This window comes from Larus michahellis, chromosome 4, assembly GCF_964199755.1.
Source record: "Larus michahellis chromosome 4, bLarMic1.1, whole genome shotgun sequence".
Lineage (NCBI taxonomy): Eukaryota > Metazoa > Chordata > Aves > Charadriiformes > Laridae > Larus > Larus michahellis.
In genome coordinates, this window is record NC_133899.1 from 48,121,197 (window position 1) to 48,145,659 (window position 24,463).

The window sequence follows — 24,463 nt, forward strand, 5'->3', positions numbered from 1 at the left end:
AGGACCGTGCACCACCTCGCCGTCTGAAAGCCTTGCTCACATCCTTCACTACACTTCTGTAAAGGCTTTCAAGCCAAGGCTAAAGGTGTGACTGTGGCTGACTCTTCTTTCTTGTTTTGAGAGTGGGCTGCCTGGTAGAATACAGATATGAAGCAGCTTGGTGATTATACTCTTTTAATGTTGGCAGCTTTTCCCCTTTCTATCCTCTCCTTTTTCCTTCCTTCCAGGAGGATCTGTGCCAGGGTGGATCCATTCAGTTGTGCCATTGTCACAGACTAGGAAGGTCTTTGTTATGTCTCTACAACAAGAAGGGGTTTACCTCCCAGGCCTGAAATCTTGTTCTGGTGTTTTATCTTTTTGATTTCTTTTGAGATGCCACTGAGCACCCAGACAGAGAATATGAGCACTGTAGACGCTGTTTTACTGAGACCATAATGGGCGTTTTGGTTTTGTGGAAGGCAGGCTCTTGCTCACCAGAGATGATGAAAACGCTTACGAAAGCTTACAAGATTCAAGGTGACCTTATTTGACTTTATTTGTCAACTTAAAATCCTTTTGTTTAAGGCATGTTCTGGACCAAGACTTGTGATTTCTCAAATGGCCGTCTTGCAGGGATCTCTTCATAAGTGCGTAAGATACATGAGTATCTGCCATGCCTGTCTTCTGCCATTTTTGGTTGCTCTATTGATACTGTCACAGCAAGAATTGCCAAATCTAAGTTCCTCCAGTAGTCTCTTGCCTTTAAATGTTCTAAGATCGCAACTTGCCAGCTGACTGCCACTGCGTTAAAGCTGTAAGTCTTACTTCTGGTTTCTTGAATATGGTTTTTGTTTATTTTGGAGACTAGTGTGGTAGATTTGTTTTTCTGCCCTCTTCCATAGGTGAAGTGTTTGGTTTAGGAGCCTGTTTTGTGTCATAGTTGGCGCTCCTCTTCAAGTTGGCATTTTGATCTAACTTTTTTATATATATTAAGGCGAAACGTGCACAGCCGATTAGACATTCGTGTGACACATCCAGGCAATTACCCTTCTTTTGAAATGTCTTAATTTAAAGTATCTTTTCTTGTTAGCTGCTTTAAGTACTTTGACTTGTGCATTGGTACCTGAAAATATTAATTAGGAACTGTCTGAACTGACATTACGCAATGAGAGAGAGAAGGGGAGGCAGTGGCTGTGGCAGCGTGGTTTCTCAGTAGCATGCACTGGGGTTTGTAGGTTTGGTTTTGGATTTTGTTCTCCCTGTTGCTTCTCAAGTGGAATGGTGGGAGTGGGTGTTGGGGAGGGAGTTGTGTGTCATGGTGAGAATAAGCTTGTGGTTTGCTTAATGGCAGAGACAGAAGGCAATTTTGGAAAGTTTGAGTGAGGGGGGGAGAGAGGTTGGAGATTACCGGTTACTGAAATAAGTTCTTCCTAACCCTGGTGAAGGAACTCCATGCTCATGTTTAAATCCAATCTCTAGCTTTTCAGTCTGACTCTATATTGTTGTTTGCTAGGACACGGAGCAATGGGAGCACTAATCTGCAGAAATGTAATAATTCACAATGCACCTGCTGTTTTCCCTTAGCACACCAACTACTAAGAGCACCTGGGTAAAACTTGGACTCTTTGTATAGCCAGTCTTGGTCTTTACTGCTCTCCTTCCCAGCAGTTCACGGTGCATTCTCTTATTTCAGAGTGTTTTTTCCTTCCTGTGACAACCTTCAACTTCTGCAAAAGAAACTCCTTCAAGTAGGAGCCAGGTTTTCTAGGCAGGAGAAAGGAGAGATTGGAATGGCTAACATTTTTTGTGAGACTTGAAATAAGTATGGAGCTTTTGATTTACAGCTCCAGAACAGTGAGACACGTTGTGTTATTGTGTAGAGAAAAGTGTAGGGAATCCCAGAGGGTAAGGAAAGAGGTTTACTCCATAGGGTGACCATAGTTTAAGCTGACACATCAGGATGGATGGGATACCGAGTGTTAAGTTCTGATAGGGCGTAGTGAAGGTGGGTAAGACAAATGACTTGATCATGTAGCCTTCTGGTGTAGTGGTAGAAAGGTAGTATACCTGAACCACAAGGTTTCTAAAAGCAATTAGGCTGGGTTTTTTCATTTTTCTCCTTGCCATCCCGATGTTTACATTTGAAGATTACAAAAGACATGGTAGGAGATGTGAGAATCTATATGGGCTCTTCATGTCACTTAAGTGCTGATAGAAATGGATTTTTAGGATCCACAATGCATCAGTATAGGATCCACAATGCATCATATATATAATGATCCAAATGCATCAGATCCACAATCCATCAGAAATGGATTTTTAGGATCCACAATGCAATCCAAAATCAGTGGATTTTTAGGATCCACAATGCATCAGAAAAAGCAGCAATTTCTTTCTGGATGTCTTAGATGGCACAGTTTGTAATCTGTCTCTCTTGCTTGAGCAGCTACAAATAATATTCTCATTAGCAATTTGTTATTTAAGTTCAGATAAAGATACTAAAAGCAGGGTTGCTATTTGTTGTATGTACGTACCTGCCTTTGTTGTTTTCTTCCCAGAGCCCCTTCATCTGTGGTTTTGATGCTCTTTCCTGGCTCATATGGCTCTGTGTCATTGTTGATGAAGATGGACCGTCTCAAAACTGGTTTTCAAGGCAGACCTGAATTTTGTGGAACTTAGTGGTCGTTTTCTGTTTTTTTTCCTCTTTGTTATAGGTTTCTGGAACAGTTAGCACTGGGATGTTGCTTCCAGATACATAGCAATTTATGTTAATTATATTCATCATCTTAAACACAGTTGCAGGCTAAGAATGCTAACAAGTCCTGGATGAATGGGAATGATATTGAGTCTACTCTTTGAACTTCATTTTTCAAGGATTAGTGAGAGTCTTAGCTTGGCTTGTGATCTACTCATAGTAGCCTGCAGCTTCATTTTCCCTATTCTTTTTATCTTTATCTTTTGTGACAGTCTTTTATATTCCCCTTATCTTGGTCTTAATGTCTAATAATACTGCCTGGATGCGGTGACAGGCAATGACTATTTCCTTGCAGCAGTACTGCAGGATATTGCTAACCTCTCCAGCATAATGTTGTTTTACCATTAAGTCACATTCCAGCAAGGCAAATGTCTTCGTAGCAGGGTGGTGAAAGAATGAGTGCCTTTTGAAAGATGACAGTTGCCAGAAAAGCTCACATCATATTCCATAATGTTGGTTGCCTGGGCTTGTAGAAAGAGTTTTGATGTCAAGATGGTACCCTTCATCCAAGCTTTTCTGCTACTTCTGAACTGTGTTCATTGTTTTCCTTTTGCTTTTATTTTGTGTCTGTGAAACTCTTAAGTCAAACTAGGTCATGTAGTAGGTGACTAGGTGACTTCTGGTGTTAATGAGAGTGATTAGGAAGCAAGCTGTTAATAGTTTGTTGCTGGCCACACAGAGCAGGCAGTGGTTAGCATTCTTCAAGCCTGTAGGTCTAACACATTAGCATTGTTTGTGCAGTTACGTTTTCATTGGAAGAGCAGTAGCATAACACTGCAGTATATTATTTAAAAAAAAAAAAAAAGAAAAAAGAAAAAGTTGGTGCTTGCTTTTGACACTTTATTCCAGTATTGAAGCCTAATGGGGCAGCTGATTGTATGTTTGCACTATGAACTGTGTTCAATGAGCACCAGTTGTGAAGTTTCCAAGTGGTTAGAATAAGCCATAGTGATGTTTACCCTAGTCATGCTCATGTTTGGATGAATGTTTGAGAATGGCTCATTAAGGGGTCTCAAAGGAAGGGTAGTTGTAGTGCTGGATACCCTGGTTTATTATAAAACACTGAATACAGTGGTTTCCTTAATAGTCATGTACCAGGTTTAGGCAGGGGAGTGAGGATTCTCTTCCTTCATCTGGCCTCTGATGTTCTTGTTTTCTCATGACTCACTGTAGCTATGGGGAGTGTATCCATCTTATTCTAAAATGTGTCATCGATTTGCGAGCCCACCGCACAGTGAGGTGATTAAAATAGAGACAACTGGATACTGCGCCTAGATAAGAATCAGTGCTTCGTTAGGGTTCTAAATCAGTTTTTCTCTGAAGCAATTAATCCTTGGCATTTAACAACAAGTGCTGCTGTTTCTTGACCAGGTGATAAATCGTCTCTTATGTGATGCTTCTCTGAAACACTTGATCTTTTGAAGTGCCATTTTTAATCTTGTAAATATATTTTCCCCTGAACAGCCCTCTGAGAGGTAATCAAGGCTGGGAAGTTTGTTTCCCTCTGGTCAGGAGAGCCATTAGTAACTCGGTGCTCTGCTGTTTTATAGGAAGTTTAGCTGATAAATAGAGATGAGTTTTCCCTGGTGTTCCTTTGAAAAAGCTGCTCGTGAAAGACTGGCATTTTAGTCTTCAAAAGAACATAGGAAGATGGAAAGGCACTGTGTCTTGGGTGACTTACCCAACTTCTCTATCAATTACTGTATTAAGTAGCTATGTTAAAAATCTATTCTACTTCCTGTCCCTCCAGCTGGGCATCATTGCTCTTTGTAGTTTCTCTAATATTTTTATTCTTCGGTTTTGTTTGGCTTCTAGTGTTATACTTGGGAGTTTGCTCCATGATCCTAATATGTTTAGTGCCAGGAAAGGCTCTTCATGTAGCAAATGCTTCTTTTTGCTTAAATTTTCTTGTTTCTTGTTGTCTCCTTCTGTTCTGCCTTAAGTACTTTTGCTTCAGTAATGGTCATATCCTTCAAAGATGGGTAGGTAAATTTATATTTATACCTTTCATTTTTACCAGATTATGTATATTCTTTTAAATCGATGTTTTTGTTGTTCTAATGTGTGTGGATGTCAATACTTTGTACCCTGTGGACCAGCACTTCTGACTTGCTTATTTCTAGCTACTTGTTGAAAAAAGCCTCTGCTCAGAGATAAGTCAGTTGTCTTGAATCTTTTCTCTCAAACATAATCCTGTTTTTAGGTGAGATACCCTTGTACTCAGAGCCATAAGTAGGGTGGTCCCCTTTTCCTAGGTTGAATTTACAACTTCTCCAAGACTTAAGGACTGTGAGTAAAGTAGCATATACTGGATGGAACCTGTATTTTTTTGTTTGTTTGTTTGGGAGACTAGTTCTACTGATCCAGGAGATATTACTCCATCTGCTATATTTCTCTGTAGAGTTACAATCAGCTTCAAGTATGGCTTTTCCTTTTGTCTTCTAAGATATCTGTATCTCACTGAGATATTCAGAATGTCAATGTTTCATTTATTTCATGTTTACCTCTTTATTTTGAGAGGTTTATTTCCTAGAAATGCTCCCCATTTTTCCTAACTTCGTATTTAAGAGATGGATCAGACATTGGAAGAACTAAAGTTTTAACATCATCTGGTATTTGCTGCTTTTCTCAGGTGTAAAGCTGGCAGTTAACTTTCTGTCCTAGTGTTCCCAACACTGTATGTCCCTTTATCATCAGGATGGTGCTGGAAAGTGATCAATGCATTCTTAGAATCACTAGCAAATGTAATGTTCCCCATACCCCTTTTTTCCTACTTCTACACCCTTTGTGAAACATAGTACACACTTTGTCTTGTAGTTCTATGCAGGTCTTGTGAGTACACCCTTCTCAGGATGTGTGTCATCTGCTTTCGTCGAAAGCAGCAGTGAATCCTGTGAAGTGAAGTGCAAGATTTCAGGATCTGTTGCTTCTTTAGTATGGCTAGTTTAATATGACGTCTTCCAGGTACCCTTTTTAGAGGATCTGGGGTCAGACTTGATCAACCTCTAAAGCCAAATAATTTTGCATTTTCTGCTAACCTCCTCTGAGCTCCTGATATGATCTTTGTGATACTCCTGCTCTCTGTGCTATTTCCTCTGAAGTAACCTCCTACAGTCTTAAAAAAGCTGAAAGCAAGTAAGTGGAAATACTTAATGTTTGAAGTACTGAGAAAATGTATTTTTTTCTGTTACAGCAAGATGGTGCAACTGAATCCAGTGCCAACCCTTAAGCATATTATAAGATGACACTTAACCGATTATTTAGCATTTCTATTGCATATAAGTGTCTAACCTCTGCGATAGAAATTGATCTAGGATTTTAAATTGGATTGCATGAAACACTAGAACATGCTGAAAATATGGAACAATTGGCGTGGTTTGATATAATTTGATTCTTATGAACTTGCGTGGCTTACTGGTGCTGGCGCTGATAATTAAATGGCTTTTCAAAATGGTCATTGTTGACCTAATTCTATTGGCAGTGTAGTCAGTGGGAGTTTTAATATTGACTACAGTGGGAACAGTTAGACGAACAGATTGCAGTAGAAATCCCATGCTGTGTGTTTAATTTCACTTCCTGATACAACAATCTCTAAATATTAAAGAGAGTTCTTGCCAGAATAGAAAAGCAGAACGTAGCTTTTTTTCCTTTTCTGACAGTCTTGACTGTCTTCTGTATCCACTCAGTTATTAATGTGGTAGCCAAGTTACCAATTGAAAAAAATGCCTTTTCCTCCAAACTTTAGGATGCAAAGTTTTGCATCTCCATGTCTGTTTTCAGAGCCAGTGTTGTATTTACATTGGTCAACTTTTCTCCTAACAAGCAAACAAAACAATAGCAGAAAAATCCAAACAAATTTGACCATCTTATCCAGTTTAGGGTAAACTTTCATTCTTCTTATGCCTTATTAAAGGTCCATAAATCTCCTGAATGGTTGGGAATTGCCGCCTTTTCTTGCTGCATTCTGTGTTGGTGTTAATGCTATTTTTCCCCTACCAACTCTTATTCTCCATATCGTGTTTTGATTTGTCCCACACTGGTATCTGAACAAACTATGATTAACCTGAATTTTGAGCCAGACCTTTAAAGTTGTTTTGACCAGTTGTTGGTTCTTGCAGTTTTCCTCTGGAGACAATTTAGTCTGTTACCTTACCTGCTGATTACTTCTGATTCTTTCCCTGCATCTTGCTCAATGGGTTGCTGAGTTCCTTTGTTATTGTTTTTTCACTGCAGAAGTTTCCCTGTGCTGTTCGTATTTGCTGATGCACTTGAGACAAAGGGCGTAGTAGGACACCTTTTCAGCCCTGTTACAGAACTTGCCGTGGCACACTTTGTGTCATTTACTTTTGCAAGGTTATTGGGTTGCTTTACAGAAGAGGCTTTTTCTTTTTTAATGTAGATGCACACACTCTGGGGGATTTGCTTTTCGAGGTTATGTTAATTAAACTGTTCACTGCAAATCACTCCCTAACAAGTCTGTGGCTAGTTTTCACTAAATAGAAAATAAGAGTGTTAGATCTTCACCAGTACTTTAGAGAACTTTGGAAACTTCTCATTTCTTGCTGGAGTGCTTCATGCTGGCACTGCAGTCGTGCTAACATCTGCTCTCCTCCCTCTGTCAGCAGGCTGTATGTGGTACAGAAATAACACAAAGTGCCACCCATCTTCACTGATCTGTAGGGTGGGTTTTTTTTATTTTCCTTTTTAGAAGGTGCAGAAATAATCTTCAGCTGGCACCAGGGTAATGTCAGCTGTTCTAGCTTTTCAGCAGTAGATGCTTAAAAACCCTCTTGCATGGAGTTGAGCATGGGAGTTTAGATATAAAACACTCTGTAAATTAGTGATTCAGAGTAATGTTTAGTAATATTCCTCTTTAGCAAAGGGGAGTGTATCTTACACTTCCATTACAGTAAATAGGAATTCCAGTATTCTCAGAGGATAGTCACTATTTCTCATTCCCAATTCTGCTGTTTGAGTTATAGGGCAGTGGCAGTTTGGGTGTGGTGCTTTTTTAATTATTTTTTTTAAAGGGGATGTTAAAAATAGATTGCTGCCTCTTGAATCAGTAGATGCTGTGTCTGTCATGGTGAAAACTGAAGAAAAGTCTAGTCTATATCTTTTCCCTTTTAGGCTTTTTGTTATTGGAGGAGGGTTATATGCACAGTGAATGGGACAGTACAGGATACACTTCTCGCATCAGAAAGTCTCATTGATTAGAAAATTTGTGTCCTAAAGTGTTTTCATGAATGCTAAGAGCATTGACTAGTGGCATTTAAAAAAAACTTGAACGATTAGTTGCTTTAGGTCTCTTGATTTGGGCTGTGGGAGGCTTGGCACCTTTGTCTTTTGTCTGCTGGAGCCAATTCTTCATGCCTTTTGAAACTTACTGCAGCCATTCTCTTCAATTGGAGAGTTTTGCAGGGTATAGCCCTGCTGTTGTTCCTTTTGCTGATATTTGTCCTTTTCAAAAGCATCTTCTGATTCTAGTAAATGTCCGAAGCGAATGCAAACCCTGAAAACTGTTTTGCTGCTTTTCTCCTAGGGCTGCATATCAGCATTATTTCAAACACTGCTACACAGACTTCTAAAAAGTGTATTTCTTGTCTGACTTTCACTAGCTCTTACTGTGTGTGGCAAGATCTGGAACGTGACACTTTTTTATCTCCTTTGACCTTTTCTCTTTAGCAGAAAAAGTTAGTATGTCAGCACTCGAGTTTGCAGGATTCCTTCTGTTTTTGATCTGCGTCTTAATGGGCTGGAGGCCTCTGGTAAAAGAACAGCAGCAGCTTTTTACTTTGCTGATTTTGGGAACCCTGCTGGTTACACAGAAACCTCAGGGCGAGGTGCGGCTTTAGCTGTGAACTGCAAACGCTGCGTCTGCAGTGGGAGGAGAAATGGAAGTTTTGAGCTTTGATTTAGATTTGGTTTTGGTAAAATAGCTTGAAATGCTAACGAGCTTTGCAGAACAACCTCTGCTCTTGTGTTCCTGGTTCCTCAAGTGTGTGGGAAACAGCCACGTAATGGACTTTCTTCTCAGCCCACGTTTCTTGCTCACTGACTTTAAAAAAGCAAAACAAAAAAAATAATTTATAAAATGCACAGCTTGCTGGAGTGGGTTAGGAATGTGCTTCTAGTGTGTTGCATAAGGAATATTTACTTTCCTAGTTGTTCCAAGGCTCTGCAAGTCATATTCTCCCCACAACTGCCTGGGAAGGAGACATAGGGCTGCAATTAGAGATGGGGATCTGGAATCTGGGGAGAACAGACTTGCTGCTTGCGCAGGGTCATGCAGAGAGTAAATTCCTGAATGGAGAATAAAGCACTGTGGAGGTCTGTTTCAGAACTCCAGAGTCACTGATGGAATCTCATTATTTTCCTTGCAGTTTTAGTGCCGTATAATTACAGGTCCTGTTGTGACCTATGAATGCAATATCAGGAATTTTATTTGCTGGGGACTCTGGAGGTGCTCCAGTTTGGCCTCCTGCGTGTTGTACAGTTGTTATTGCCAAAATCAGACTGGGTCAGCCATGGCTTTGTCTGTCTTCTATCTTGAGTATTCTAAGGATCGCAGCTCTGCAGCCTGTCTGGGTAACCTGTTCAGCATTGCACTGCACTCTGGGGAAGAAGACTTTCCTGTATCTACTGTAGGACAATAGATACTAGACCCTTTACCCTCCTTCCTGAAGGCCCATACATTTATTGTGAAACAGAATGAGAGGTTTTTGGGGAGGTACAGTTTTCTCTGATACCACCTAACATTTCTGGCTTCACTAGAAAAGCTTGTGAAAGGGGAGATTATCTTAAGCTGTGATGGCACTTAAATTGGACCTTGAGGAAAGGAGTGCAATAAAGTAGTCTGCAAATTATGTTCTTTTGCCTGCAATTCTGTGAACGAAAAAATGAAACTTAACCAATCTCTTTGACTAAGGACTGTGGTGTGTTTGCTTTTGCTCTCCCAGTACAAATTATAGGGTTTCTCATTCATTTGCTCAGATGCTGACTCTCAAAAGTATCAACAAAACCACAGAGACACTGTCAAACCAAGAAGAAAGTGGACATTAGGCTACCCATATTTAAAACTGTCAGGAGTCTTTGGTATAGTAAGTTGCATGAATTTGGAACACGAGAAGCATGTGATTTATGCAAGAGAACCATTAAATTTCAGTGGCATACTCAGGATGACTAGGTAACGTCGTTGGGTTTTTCTTTTCTTGGAGAATACTTTATTACATAGTATTTTTAATGTACAATTATTTTTTTTCTTTTGCTGAAGGGACAATGGAGACCGATCCAGGCACCGAGCACCCCGGAATGCCCGCATGTCTGCACCATCGCTGGGGCGCTTTGTCCCAAGGTAAGGCTTGTACATGTAAGAGTAAATGGGTGTGGAAGTCCTGGAGGTACCAGGTGCAGTACACCTCTCTGGTGCTTTCAGATGGATTCCTTTTCTTGCACAGGGCTGCTGTTTTCTTGGTTTGCAATTCCTGGCATCCCTGAGATGGCATGTTAGTGTGATCATCTCGTCCTGTGACATTTGAAGGACAGTGCATGGTCCTCGTGCTTCTTACCTGCAGGTTGTAGCTATGGAGTGAAGGCAGAATAGGAGGAGAAAAGAGTCTGATCAGGGATTCTCAGCACAATGTGCTGGTTTGAGATGAGAAAGCTATTGTAGGAGGTAAAAGGTTTACTTAATGCTGATCTTCACAGCCACATTGATCAGAGGAGGATCTAATCTGTAACTTGCTTTTTGTTTGAGGCAGTGGAGTGCTTGGCTAAGCAGAGGAGTCCGGCCTTCCCTCTGCTGTAGTCTGCTGGAATATAGTCATGTTTCCTCAAAGTAATTGCAGTTGCCATCCAGGGCTGTAGTATACTGGGATGTCTTTCTCCACGTAAGTTTACTCTTTTTGTTTTGCAGACGCTTCTTGCTGCCAGAGTACTTGCCTTATGCTGGGATTTTCCATGAACGGGGACAGCCTGGTTTGGCCACCCATTCCTCTGTCAACAGGGTTTTGGCAGGTAATGAGACTTCCTTGTTTGCAATAGTCATGTAGGATTTTTCTTGTGAACCTGAGTAGAGGAGGATTGGTGAGGAAAAGTCTCGTTCCAACTTCTGAGGTTCTAGTTAAGTCACCTGAAACAAGAGAAAGAACTGTTGGAGTGATGCGGTGAGCTGTCGTTCAAGTGCTTGGCCATTGCAGATTTCACACGTCAAGTATGTACATGGGAGTCTCTGCATGAGTTGGGGAGGGGTGCTGTTAACAATTCTCCCTTTGTTTAACTTCCTCCCCTATGCCTAGATGTCCTTTTCTGAACAACCTGACAGACTAATGATCAGCTTGCTGCAGGTCCTTCTAATTGAATTATAGGGTGCCCTGTTCGTGTTCCGGCTGGCAAGATGCACACAAGGCAATGCGGGATTCAATTAGGATCTTAATAAGTGCATATTAAAAAAACCCGGCTGCCACCACATACAGCACACAGGCATTTGGGAGCCTTAAAGGGCAGGCGGAGGTGGGAAGGGAGGTAGGGGGGAGAGGAGGATATGGCACGCTGGCAGTTCATGAATGAGATGGTTATAGATGACACATCTTGAGGGTGGGTCTTTTTTGGCTGGGTCTGAATTGCTCTGTAATTAACCCCAGTGCAAGGGGATTCACCTTGGATCTTGGGGGAGAATGAGGGACAATGTATGGACAGGTAGGTTGGGATGTGGTTCTCTCCCTCCCTGTAGGTAATCACAGGACCACCACTAAGGGGAGTACTGAAAGGTTTCTCAAGAGGCTGCGTGACCCTTTTCCTTATCTTAAGGCGTGATCAACTATACCTAAACTAATTCGGGCAGGATTTATCTAACGTGTTCTTAAGAGTCTTCACTGGAGTTTTCCCAACCATTCGGGGGTGGAACTGTTGTTCTTGCACGGCTGATATAGTATGGCAGTGGTCTTGTCTTTGATAACAGATTTCTGGCATCTCCCGGACTCGTGTTTCTCTGGACATTTTGTTTTGAGTGTATGGTTCATAGACCTTCCTGGTGCAGTAATAGCAAGAGCTCAGCCAAAGTCTAGCCTCCAGAGCACCACTGCTTTTTTTCCTTAGGAAAGAGTGGAGCTAGCCTGTAGCTTTAGCTGACGCATGTACTTTCCTGTGTTTGCTGCCTGTGTGGGCTTTGGTTGTTGGCACGTGGAAACAGCTCACTGGCAGATAATGACTTGCTGCCAGGCAACACTGCAGAACTCTTGTGCAGCCCCACTTTGCTGGAGACACCTGTCTTCGACCCTCTTACAGCCCTCCTTGCAGTTCGCCTCTTCCTTAATGGCTAGGAAACAGCCTGGCTTTTTCTTCTTGCACGTTTTAGGAAATTTAAGCCCCAAAATACACGTACTTGCTGTTCGTTGTGTGTGTGTGTGTGCTGAGATTAACAAAAGGCAGCAGAGGTTGTAATCATGGGACTCAACAAAGATCATCAATCTTTTCTGTATGGCACTGTGCTGAGCCTACTTAAGACAAGGTCTGTTAGCTCTTACAGTGTCATGGAACCTTACATTTATTGACTTAAATGTAAAATTAATTCTCCTAATGCAGCAGCTGCTTGTGATATGTTATTTTAATATTCTGTTTACTTTAGTATGTGTTTACACTTTCAGCTTTCAAAATGTTTTTTACATTTGTGCTCAAAAACACGTTAATGTGTTACAGAAATGAGGAGAGTTGAAGTTGTAAATATTAAGTGGAGGCATGAAAGATGAGAACTAGGAAATGAGGTTGCAACTGTGGAATAGTTGGAGAATTTCTTGTGTTACGTTGGTCAGCAGCATTCTGATTTTCAGTATGTCAGAGCCACTGGAATTTGCAGTGCTGATAGTACGTTTTCCTTTTTAGTTAGCCTATGCCAAAGCTTGTTCTAGTTTTTTCTTTACTATCATAATGAAAAACCTCTACTGAAGCTCAAAAGTGCTTTAACCCTGGCCTGGTAATTATGGGTGAGGTTGCCAGCCTTGGCTGAGGGAAAAATCAATCATCTGTCTTCCCATTAACACAGGCTAATCTAAGCTTGAGTGCCTTAAATTGCTTCATCCTACCATGTATCTAGACTGTCATTTCTGAATTATGTTTAAGTGTATAAATGCTAAATGTATTTCTTATGTAACCTCTACAGCATTTGAGAAAAGATGCCAAAAGCCCCCCCCCACCCCGTATTCCTAACCTGACAGCTTTCTAAAAATTGATGGTAGACTTCTGTAGTCAAGTATGAGTGAGAGCTGTTGTTTAGGGAAATATACCCAATTACACTTCTGTCCCCTCCCCACTTACTGTCATATGCAGAGAGGAAATAAAAGCAACAGACGGAGGTCTTATGGTGTAGGAATTACTTGGTGGTGTACTGACTAAATTTCTTAATGTCAAAGCTCTTGCTGTCAGGTTCTGTCCACGTTTACTTTCAGCTGTCTGTTCTATGTGAACAGCTTTCCATTGTTCAAGTATTGTTCTCATGCAATTGTTACAGACAATAGCTCCATGGTAGGAAAGACTGCCTTGTGAATAAATTCTTAGAGCCGCCTGATTTAATGAACCACTAAAAATTGGAGGTTATCTAAGCAGACGGGCTAGTGCAGCAGCACAGTAGGTTTGGCAGAATGACTCTGATGTGGCAGGCAGGGCTTAGGTCAGGATTAGAGAGTCCTTTGTACTAGACAGGGACTGGTGGCCATCCCTGCCTCAAGGCACTTCCAGGGGAAGTATAGGAAAGGTGGCAACAGATGGGTAGAGTAGGTGGGAGTTCAGGGGGAGAACGAAGCGATACTAGTCAACATGACAGACAGAGATATCTCATGCCAGCAGCCTAATTTGCATGTAGCCCTGGAACAATGACGAATCCCAGTAGCACCTTCCTGCCTGACTCCTTATCTACTGGTGCAGTTTAGACCTATCTGTTAGCTGATACAATATGCTGCATCACTGTGCTTTCTGGCACCAAGTAAAACACCATGTGAAAATATATTGCATCAACATTGCTACCTTTAGCGTTCAAACTTGTAATCACACCAAAAAGTGTTGGTAGTTTGACAAGTTATATTTTCCTGTAAAGTCTATGTTGATTGGCAGTAATTACACTGTCCTCCTTTAATCCTTTATTAACTGAGTCTTATATCAGCTTTTTCATTATTTTGTCTGGAATCAATGTCATGCTGACAAGACTGACACATCTTATCCTATTTCAACCTTTTAAAATACTGGTATAACACTAGCATATTTTTCAGTCTTCTACATTCCCCTTTTATTTCAAGACTAATGAAAAAAACTGAGAGTTCATTTGGCAGCTCTTCTAAAGCTCATGGTAGTGTGGGCTGTAAGCTGCCCTCTGGACTCTCCTCTCCTTGGTGAACTGCTGTAAGTGATGAGGTTGTGGTCTCCAAGGAAACATCCATACAGTGAAAGCCAGTTAAAGTGGTTGTTTGCTAAAGTGATGATGAAAGCAGTGAACACATTTCGGCTTCTCATTCGATAGGACTGGCCAATTGCATATGGCAATGCAAGTGCAATACCACATCTTGGGGCCATTTGAGTCTTCTAGTTTCTTGGGTTCGCTGATATTTGCAGGCCAACAGAGTGGGGCTTTTTCTTGGGTGTTTTTTGTGTGTGTGTGTTTTTCTTTTTTTTTTTTCTTCCTTCCCCTGTGCTTCCCAGGAGATCCCAAAGAGCCGTTCTGTGGGATGGGGTTACATCTTTTGTAATGGGAGCTAGTACTACTGCAAAGTTCAGCAATGTTAACATGCCTGGTCCTGGATCCAAGAAACACATGGCTCAGTATTGTGTTTACCACCTCTTCCTGCTTTTTTTTGTTTTTTCCTTAAGATGAATATTTCTGCCCATTGTTTTGTTTGGTTTTTTTTTTCTTTTGGTTTGTTTGTTGGTTGTGGTGTTGGTTTGTTGGTTTGGTTTTTTTTGTTTTTTAAATAAATTTCTCTTTGTCCTAATTCACATTGCGAGCATGACATTAATTTGAGGGCCAAGTCATAGATATTTTTGGCATCTGATATTAGAGAGATGTACATTTTAATATATTTTTTTAAAAATCACTAAAAACTTTTTAAAATAAGATCCACTTCATTGCCACTGAAGTGCTTATGACCTCTTGTTTGCCTATGTGAACTTTTCCTTTAGGCTTTCTGGTAATGGACTGCTTCAGGATGACAGAGACATGCTAATGGTATAGTGGAACAAAGAAGGCTTTAGTCTCAGTTCAATGGAAGCTTGGAGGAAGACAAAAATCAGCATTTGCCAAGGAGCTTTTCAGGAGGCTTTAAAAATTGACACAGATGCCAGTTTGCTGACTGCAGGAGACCTGCAGATGAAAGTTTGAGTTTGATAGAGTCACCTAGCTTTGTGAAATGCTTGTGGCTCACCTCACTTTGTTTTAATAGGCATCTATTCAGTTATGTGTATCTCAACAAACAAAATATTTTTCCTTGCACGAACACAGATCATGTTTGTCTATTCTGGCTTTGCCACCAGACTTCATCTCTTTAAATGCAATCCAGCACAGTTGCTCTGAGTCCTCCACCTCATGGGGAGATCCCGAATGAGCATGGCTTAAGGACTTGAGCGATACAACACTCTACAGTTACAGTTTTTGAGTAATTTCACTGCTGTTTCAGGGTAATAGATTCAGACCAGAGACCGAACACTTACATGTATTCAAAGAATGATCTTGATATTACAGATTTTTCCATAGCCCATGTCTATGACCTGCTAGAAAAGTAATAATAGTGCAGCTTTGGCTGTCTCTGCTGAGGCTGCCAAAGCTGGCTGTCTGTGGCTTGTTACACTGGGGTGGGGCTGAGGCTACAGGTGAAGCTAAGAATTGGTTGATAGCCTGCCTTTAGTTGGGATGTAGGACTTCAAAGTGTAATGGACAGCTGCTGTTTACCCAAAATCACATAAGCTATCACATTCTTCAAAGCTTGGCTCCCTAGGAGAATTCTACCTCATGTGCCTTCAAGTGAATTTCTGTACTTCAGCCAGAAGCTGCTAACACGCAATTCTTAGAGCATTTGAAGTTTCATCAGGATGAAAATTAGCTAAGATGCTGGATAAATGTTGTCCTCCTTCGTGACAGGAAGATTTATTTGAGCATGTGATAGTTCTTATAAGAGGAATTAGGGCGATGGCCTCTCCCCAGTCAAATTTTCGAACCAGACCCACTAGCTAAGGTGCCTCCTGGTGCATGTTCCCAATCTGTTGATCCACTCTAGCAGTGTTAAGGGCTAATTTCAAATACAAGTGAATGGCTCTAACCTAAACCCAGTTAAAATGGATGTTGATGAGCCTGTGATACATATAATTGGATACAGTGTCGGTTGCTGCTGCAACTAGAATTAGCCCCGTAACCTTTCGCTTCTGCTCTAATGATGAAAGTGATCATGATAAGAGGCTGCTTTGGTTGCCTTGGAAACCATACTGCAGGCAGATTCTTCAGTTCCTCTGGCATTGCAGGTGTGCTTGTCTCCCATGGCTCAAGTCTTCTTGACCTAATCCTAGTCTGTTACATACAGTGTCAGTGAGCTGTGAATTCTGTTCTGAGATGCCCCCATCCTTCAAATGTGCTTGCGGTGATGCACAGCTCTACAGAGTATGACTAAGATGACTTGAGAGCTCCATAAGGCCAGAAAAAGTTAATGGGAAAACACTGAAAAGGTGGAGTTGCTCTTAACTTACGCCCCCCAACCCTCAGTACGCAAGCCCTACCACTGTCTACAGCAGGTAGTCAAGTTTTCTTGGGAGAGGCTGTACCCTTTCTCTGTTTCTGCAGCTTTTTCTTCTAGTTTTTTTGAGATTTTTTTTTTTAAACTTATTCTGGACTGCAAGTATTAATGGATATTTTGAGACCAGTCAGACAGTGCATCGTAACTCGCTGCTCAAGATAAATAAGCCTTGTGCGATAGGGATTTTTTTTTTTCTTGTTTCCACCTGTGAAATGATGGTACTGCTACCATCATTTGGTGTGCAGCATTGTTGCGAAAATAATTCTGCTGGCTGGGGGTATGGAACTTGATTTTACAGTGTGAGTGAATGTGCCTGCTTGCAGGAGCTCTTTCTCAGACCACATCAGTCTCAGAGACTCAATAAACACTCATGTGACTTCCTCCTATGTTATCCTCCTCAACATTTATGCTTCCTATTGTTGCACAGTGCTGTGACCTGTTTATTAATTTCTTCTCCTTCCTATTCTGTGCCTCTTCTTGCTGTGTGTTGTGCATTGATGTGACAGACTGTGGACCTGTCTCAACCTGTAAGTAGTGTAGTAGGCAACAAGCTCTGGTACTTGATCAGAAGCTGTGCTAGATGTGATACAAGGAGGCTCACTGTAGGTATGCTCCTTGTTGCTGCTTGGTGGTGTGTCTCTTTCACATTTCATACTCAAAACACGGCTACAGGACTCAGCAGGTAGTTTTGGTTTTATAAGAAACGTAACATCTTGATTTCCTGTATGTGGGAAGATAATGCAGCAGTTTTGTTGCTGCAGCAGGGCTTGTGGCAACTGTTTTGCAGTTCCCGGATGCATTTAAAATATTGTTTCTTATGCCTCACAAGCTAACACATTAGCTAAGCAAATGCATGAGTACTGTAATCAAGTTTTATTTGTAAGTGAATTAGCCTCATGTCTTGTAACGGGATGTTTTCTGGATCTTTCGTCATGCCTCGCTCTTTTGGTTTCATGCCTCAAAATGGGCAAAAGAGGCCCACTTTGGGCATATGCAGATAAATAAGGACGTATCTACAGGACAGCATTGTGGGAAAAGCTCTTTAGGAAAACAGACTTTGGCCTGTTCAGGGATCTGCTTGGGGACAATGCATACTGTTTAACATCTTCATTCATCACCCAGATGATGGGTTGGAGTGCACCCTCAGCAAAACTGGGAGGAATAGGTGATGAACCAGAAAGCTGTGCCTCTAGTCAGAGGAACTTTCATAGGCAGGGAAATGGGCCAACAGATCTTACTAAATTCAGTGAAGAGAAATGCCAAGTCCTGCACCTGTAGAGGAATGACCCCATCCACCAGTACAGGCTGTGGACCTACTGGCTTTGCAACTTTGCAAGAAAGTGACTTTGCAGAAAAAGACCTGGGGGGTCCTGGTGGGCAATAAGTTGAACATGAGCCACCAAATGTGGCCTTGCAGTAAAGAAGGCCAACAGTGTACAGGGTTGAATTAGGAAGGGCATTGCCAGCAGATTGAGGGAAGTGATCCTTCTTTTCAGCCCTGGTAATGCCACATTTGGAGTGCTTTGTCCAATTCTGGGCCCTCAGTGCAAGAAAGGCATGGACATACTAGAATGAGCGCAGCAAAGGGCCACAAAGATGAGTAAGGGATTGGAGACTGACTTGAGGGGAGAGGCTGAGAGAGCTGGGACTGTTCAGCCTGGAGAAGAGAGGGCTCGGGAGTGGATCTTCTCAATGTGTATAAATAACCGAGGGAATGAAGACAAGAGAGCTAGGCTCTTCTTAGTGGTGCCCAGTGAAAGGACAAAAGGCAACGGACACAAATTGAAATTCCATTTGAATTTAAGAAAACTTTTTTTTTTGTGTGAGAGTGGTCAAATGCTGGAACAGGTTGCCCAGGAGGGTTGTGGGGTCTCCATCTTTGGAGATACTCAAGTTTGCCTGGAGATAGTCCCCTGTAGCCTGCTGTAATTAACCCTGCTTTGAGTAGGGGATTGGACTAGAGCGGCTCCAGAGATCCTTTCCATCCTCAGTCTTCAGTGATTCTCTGAATTATATGAGTGCACAGAAGCAGTTACACAATGTTTGGGTTCAACATAGGTGAGAATAGTTTGTTTTAGCTAAAGGTGTGTTAAACACCACATTTCAGCAGTAGGTACAGCTGCATCTGGTTGCATGTAGTGGCATTGTCTGCTAAGCCTATTGTAAAACCTCCTGATGGCTGTACCAAGAGTTTCTCATTTTCAGTTTGTTTTGGTAAGCTGAACTGAAAGCTGAAAACCCCTCAGTCCTCTACTTGTGTAGTTTAAGTGTCCATAGAGTTGGCGTGGATTAGCTGCTGTATGTTATGAACATAATTTACAACTTTATTTGCAAGTGAGATTAGAATGAGTGTAACTTTTCTGGTCAGAGTGAGTGCAGACCACTTTGTTTTACAGGATATGCTTAATGAGGTCTGAGGTGTCAGGGGATTTTTGGCTAGTATCTGGAAGTGCGACTGCACTGAGATTAGCAGTAGTTGGAAAGATCTGCGTTTACTCAAGTGCGCCAGACACTGCCTGTGACTGGCTGCATTTCAGGAGTTGCGGAGATGTTTGCTGTACATTGTCCTTGGTTGTGCTGCCCCACGAGAGAAGTTTGGTAGAGAAATGTGTATGATTTTGTCATCCACATGAGAAAGTACTGTTAAAGGGTTTAGAGGTCTCAAATACAGAACCTTGAAGTGATAATTACACTTTTATCGTCATGTTCCCCAGAAGAGTTGATGGTGTAATTGCAGGGTTATTGTTACCAGCCTGGTAGTAGTCTTCCATGTGCATTTGTGGAAGATGGTTCAAATGGGAGCAGAGTAGTATTCAAAGCCTTGAATTAGGCTGAAACAATAGGGAGGATTCTGGACAGTTAAAGGAAGCAGTTTTATGGAATGACTCTGAGGCAAGATGTATTTCAAACAAGCCAGCTGTGAAGCACTCTTAAGAGCCTAGTGTTCAATGTTACCAGCCTATTGCTATTGGCCTTTCAAAGAACTGGGTGTTTGGGGTCTGGGGTCAATCCACTTTTGTCTGTAGATAGTAAAATGTGGAGTGTGACAGTGGCAATCTCAATCTGTTTACTTGGAGAGCAGATCTTTCCTGCACTCGCCTCTTTCACAATGGTGATCCAGGCAATGGTACATTGTGGGTAAGTAAATATTACAATAGCCCAGAGTGAGATTAGATACCTTGGGGGACAAGTAATGGGTATCCTGTTTGCAGTTTGTGAAGGTTTGTTTCAGGCAAAGTAGTGCCTCTGAAAACGTCTTTGGGGAATTGCACGTGAACCAAGGGAATATGAATTCTTGTCATAATGACATAGCTCTAAGATCTTATATGGGCAGGCAATATCAGGGATTATGAAACTGTTGTTATCTTTTTATATGATCTTATTAGCAGCATTCCAGATGGTGAGCAAATCCATGTGCAACTCTTGAGCCCTTCTGAAGTGCAGACACAAAGTAGCTGAAGGAAGAATCAGCTGAGGAAGACTTCAGCTATAGAATGACATAAGCTTAATGCACTTAGCTAATCAAAGTAGTAGTAGGTAGTCATTGTTACTTGTCTGGTGTAGATATATCTATGTGGGGGAAAGATTTCTGATAGAGCACCCTTTCATTCTAGAGCACCCTTTCATTCAATAGACAAAAGGCATAGAAAGATGGAGAAGCTGATGTCAGACCAATTTAGACTGGAAACAAATGGCAGATGTCTGAGTAGTGGTGTTAGGGTTTTCTTTATTTCTTAAAGTCCTGCTGCATAAAGTTCACCACTTACCTTATGTTAGCTAATTGCTTAAACAGGTGGGTTTTTTTCCAGTGCATGGAGTGTTTATACTAGCAAAATTGTTGCCTGGGCTCAAGGGGAAGTTCATGAGCATACTACTGGTCCCACAGTTCCTGATATATGTACAGGAGTCTCGATGGGATGTCTTCTGTGGTCCCAGTGCAGGAGACGTCCTGCTAGCCACTTGCAGTATGTCATGAGCTGTATTCTGTTCCAGTGCCCAGTGGTGGAAGTGAGCGCTGAATCTGAGAAAGATCGTATATTGTATTTGCTGATGCAGACTGTCCCAATAAGCCTTTCTTTTTATCGGTGGCTGGGAAGCTAAAGCTGGCTTTGAGATTCAGAAAGGTGTTGGAGGGAGATGACGATGTTCTTAAAAGTGAAGGGTGCAGGCTGATTCCTTTTGTGTGCATTGTTAAAGCGATGAATTTCTACATATCATTATATCAGAAGGGGTGAGATTTTGCAGAAGTACTCATCTTTTTGTGGGCGGTGAGGGCCCCTTGGGGACCTGTCTCTTTGTGGGTGGTAAAGCTCACTTAGCCATAAAAGTATTTTCCCACACCTTGCTGCCCCCTTTTTAAAGGGGAAAGAAAAAGAATAAAATAATTACCCATACTCCAGAGTGCAGAGGGGGGGCAGAAACCCTTGTAATCTACCACATGGAGGAGGTAGGAATTGTCAGTGACCTGCCACATTTGGCTATCATCTTTGAAGAGAACAGTTGTGGTTTTTGCTTACATGTTTCGTAGGCCGGGGGGTGAAAGACACCAAAACACGCCACCACCACAAAGCAAGCCCTGAGCCAGATTTGCTACACCCAATATAGAATATCTTCACAGACATTTTTATAGCCATCCTGGCATAAAGATGGAGGATGCTCTTGCTATGGCAACATAGTTGTATGTTGTGTAAGGAATCTGATAAGGATGCCGTGTACTGATTCCTAGCTCCCTTTCCCAGATAGATGGGATTGTAGCACTGGATCCTTCTGCTTGCTACCCTGAAGCTGGTGTGTTTTGTTTTTTTTTTTTTTTAATAACTGAGCATTAATGTATCAATCTGTTACCAGTTAGTGTATGCAAATTGAAGGTAGTTTCTAGCTATTAGATTCTGCAGTGATAGTTTTCCCTCCACATAGTATCGTTACCTCAGCTTGTTCTCTCTGTTGGTTTTATGCTTCTGGCCAGCTGGCTTTCCTTGATTGTTGGGGAAGATGTATGGGAAGGTATTGTAAGGTTAGTCACAACTTGTCTGCCTTTTTGGAGTTACTTTTGGGCTGTGGGTTTGTTCACCCCAGATGGGTTTACCTTACCGGTGTGGTTTAGGTTAATGTGAGCCAGACTGAGAAGTCACCCTCTCAGTGTGGAGGCTGGAGGAGTTTTGGAACATGCCCTTGGCAAGGGCAGAGCCTAGAGAATTAAGTGTAGGCTGTGGACTTCTCCGAAAACATAGAAGCTGCATTTATTAACATTTTTTGGAGTGTTAAATGTGTGGAAGGTGGTTAAGTGTCCTGCATGAGACAGAGAAATTCTTAAAGAAAACCAAGCAGAGGATCCAAACAGTATTTGTGCAATAGCACACACAGACCCTATTCATGATGAGAGCACTATATAAACCCATACCGTTTTTTTAATTCCTTGCGTCAGAACTCAGTCAGAAGTAAATGCAGACAGCAGGAGGTTTTGTACACTAACAAATATAAACAGGAACTGAGGGTGGAGGTGCACGCCATATACGTCTCCCTCTCCCCACCTCCTGTTTTTAAAAAATTAGTATAGCACCACCTCTGGAGTGGGGCAGAAGAGGGAATGGTCTCCAGTGTCTTCAGGAGCTCAGAGAGCTGGTTTTGAATTAAGCAGGAGCTGGAAGTCAGTGCTACTAAAGGAAGCTGTGTTTTGCTTTCTTGAGCAGTAGGTTGACACACTCTCCTGCTGAGCCTGATGTGGGCTGTAGTCCAGCAGCCCCGGCACTCAGGAGTTATCATGTTTCTGAGAGTTCGAAATCAGTAGGAGCTGTGAGCCAGCCTCTATCAAGGTTAACTGCTGTGGGCTCTCAGGTCCTGCTGAATTCCCTGGTAGCCTGGCTTCTAAGTCCAGCTCTTGCTGATCTGGGAAAAAGATTCACATCTCTTTCCCTTGCTTCAAGCACTGCCTGAAACTCTGTACAATTTCAGCTGTGTCAACCTGCTTCAACCCACCTGTTTTTGCAGCAATGGGTGGGAAGGAGTACGTAGGTGTGGCTTATGACCCATCAGATAACTTCAGAGCTGGCAGCAAGCACAGAGATCAGTGTGGAAGAAGTTGTGGTGATGTTCATAATTGCTCATTTGTCTCCTTCAGCATCTTTGGGGGTGGTGAGATTGGTAATTTTGGAAGTCATTCACAGAAGGCAAGGGAGGAGTAATCCAAGAATCAAAAATATTATCGCTTTTGCTAAGTATGGTATAATGATGACAGTTCGACTACTAGTCCTGAGCTTCGACCAGGAAGGAGGTCACTAGAAGCAGAGCAGCTTTAGTAGTATTTGAGAGATGGAAGGTAGGCTGGAGAGGAAACAAACTGGACTCGTCAGAAAAAGAAAATGACTGCCGGGAGTTCACATGATGCAGTGTGAGAGCTAGAGATGAGAAGAACATGGGAGTGAATGCAGTTCCCCTTCTCACCTAAGATATCCAAAATGTGACCCAGGGTCTCAGGAATTTAGAGACGCAAGGTGTTAATGCATATTTGTATTGTGAGAGGAAAGAGAAGAGCATAAAAATGTGTACTGGCAAATGGCAAGGGATGGAAATTGGCACGAAAGGAATAGGGAGAAGGGGTTAAAATCATAGAGGCAGGTGGAGTGCATAGAAGGCAGTGGAGTGCTTGGGAAGGTGCTTCTGTATGTGATGGGAGGAACTCCAGGAGGGGAAGGGAAGGCTGAAGGGATGGAGGAAGTAAAGTCACTGTAATTTTCTTATAAGCAACTGAGATTCTGCACAGAGAGAAATGGAAGCTGGAGGAGGGGAGGGTTTGAGGAATGAGTCAAAGGTGGTGATGAGGCAGCTGGGATTGCAGGCGTGGGTTTCAGTTAAGCTGGAGAAACACTTTGTCTTTTTTCAAACAATTGTTCGTATTAGCATTCACGGTGTGGGCATGCATGCTCCCATCCATGTGATGTGTGTCTCCTGGTGTGCTACACACATGAGTTGTTTGAGGATCTGTCTTTTGGTTCATGACAGACCAACCCAGTCAGATCTCTCTGTCTTCCCTGAGGTGCCATAGTCGAAGAGATAAGTTGTGTAGTGGAGGAAATTGGTCTGGTGACAGTTTTCGTTAGAGTTGTCTCACAATAGATGGTGGAATGGGAACCAGGGGTAGGTCAGTCTCAAAAATCTGGTGGGGAGCATGACTGGGGGAAGGAGACAAACACACATCACCCCCAACCCCCCTTACCCTCCCCAATACACGCTCCCAAACTCCCATTATGAGGGCACTGAAAAGCAAGAAGGAAATCCACAACTACTTTGACAAGACTGGAAGGGAAAGAAGATGCAGGAGAAAGAGGGCTGAGGGTAGACAAATAATTAAGAGTGCTTATAACTGGAAACCATAGCAAGATGGAATGAGAGAGAAGGGCTGATGGTAAATGCTGGAAGACATTAAGTTGTGGTGGGGAGGGAGTCAGTAACAGGAAGTTTAGAGGAGTTTATAGGCCATGTGAAATTAACAGATTTGCCAAGATTTTGAAAGGTGAGGTGAGAAAGCATGTAGCTAAGGACTTGATTGAGTCCTCTATGTGGAATGCATAGAAGGGGTGTGAGGGCAGTGTGTATCTGTCTTCTTGCCCAGCTTGGCTGTTGAGGTTCCATGGAAGACCCCTCGTTCGCTAGGTATATGCTTGTCTGTTAACACAGGAAACAGTGAAAGCTGAAGGCAAAGCCCTGTCATAACTTCTCTGCTTGCAAAGAAACTGGCTGTAACTGGATGTCAGTCCCTCCAGTCCTGTGATTTTTAGTGAGCTGCTACCTAACTTTTGCTGTCCTCCTACTTGTGAAGCCTTTGGGACTATAATTTTACACTGACTCCTGGGCTGACCTGGAGTGCTCATCATCTTCTAGGCTGTACCACTGTTGATTCTTTGATCTAATAGGAACTGGACCTCTGTCTCTGCTGCTGGGAGGACGAGATCTTGGAGCCTCTCACCAC

General features: G+C 42.2%; 1 protein-coding gene across 4 annotated transcripts in view; it reads left to right on the forward strand.

Moving 5' to 3' along the window:
- The window catches only part of AMBRA1 (autophagy and beclin 1 regulator 1), a 134,473-nt gene that overhangs the window by 44,676 nt on the left and 65,334 nt on the right, over positions 1-24,463 (forward strand). For 2 of the 4 annotated variants that reach the window (XM_074584512.1, XM_074584510.1), the window contains 2 exons: positions 10,008-10,088; positions 10,650-10,750. In XM_074584512.1, the coding sequence (XP_074440613.1) occupies positions 10,008-10,088; positions 10,650-10,750 (182 nt within the window). Of the gene's footprint in view, positions 1-10,004; positions 10,089-10,649; positions 10,751-24,463 lie in introns of all 4 variants that reach the window. The other 2 variants (XM_074584508.1, XM_074584511.1) reach the window with 1 other exon arrangement.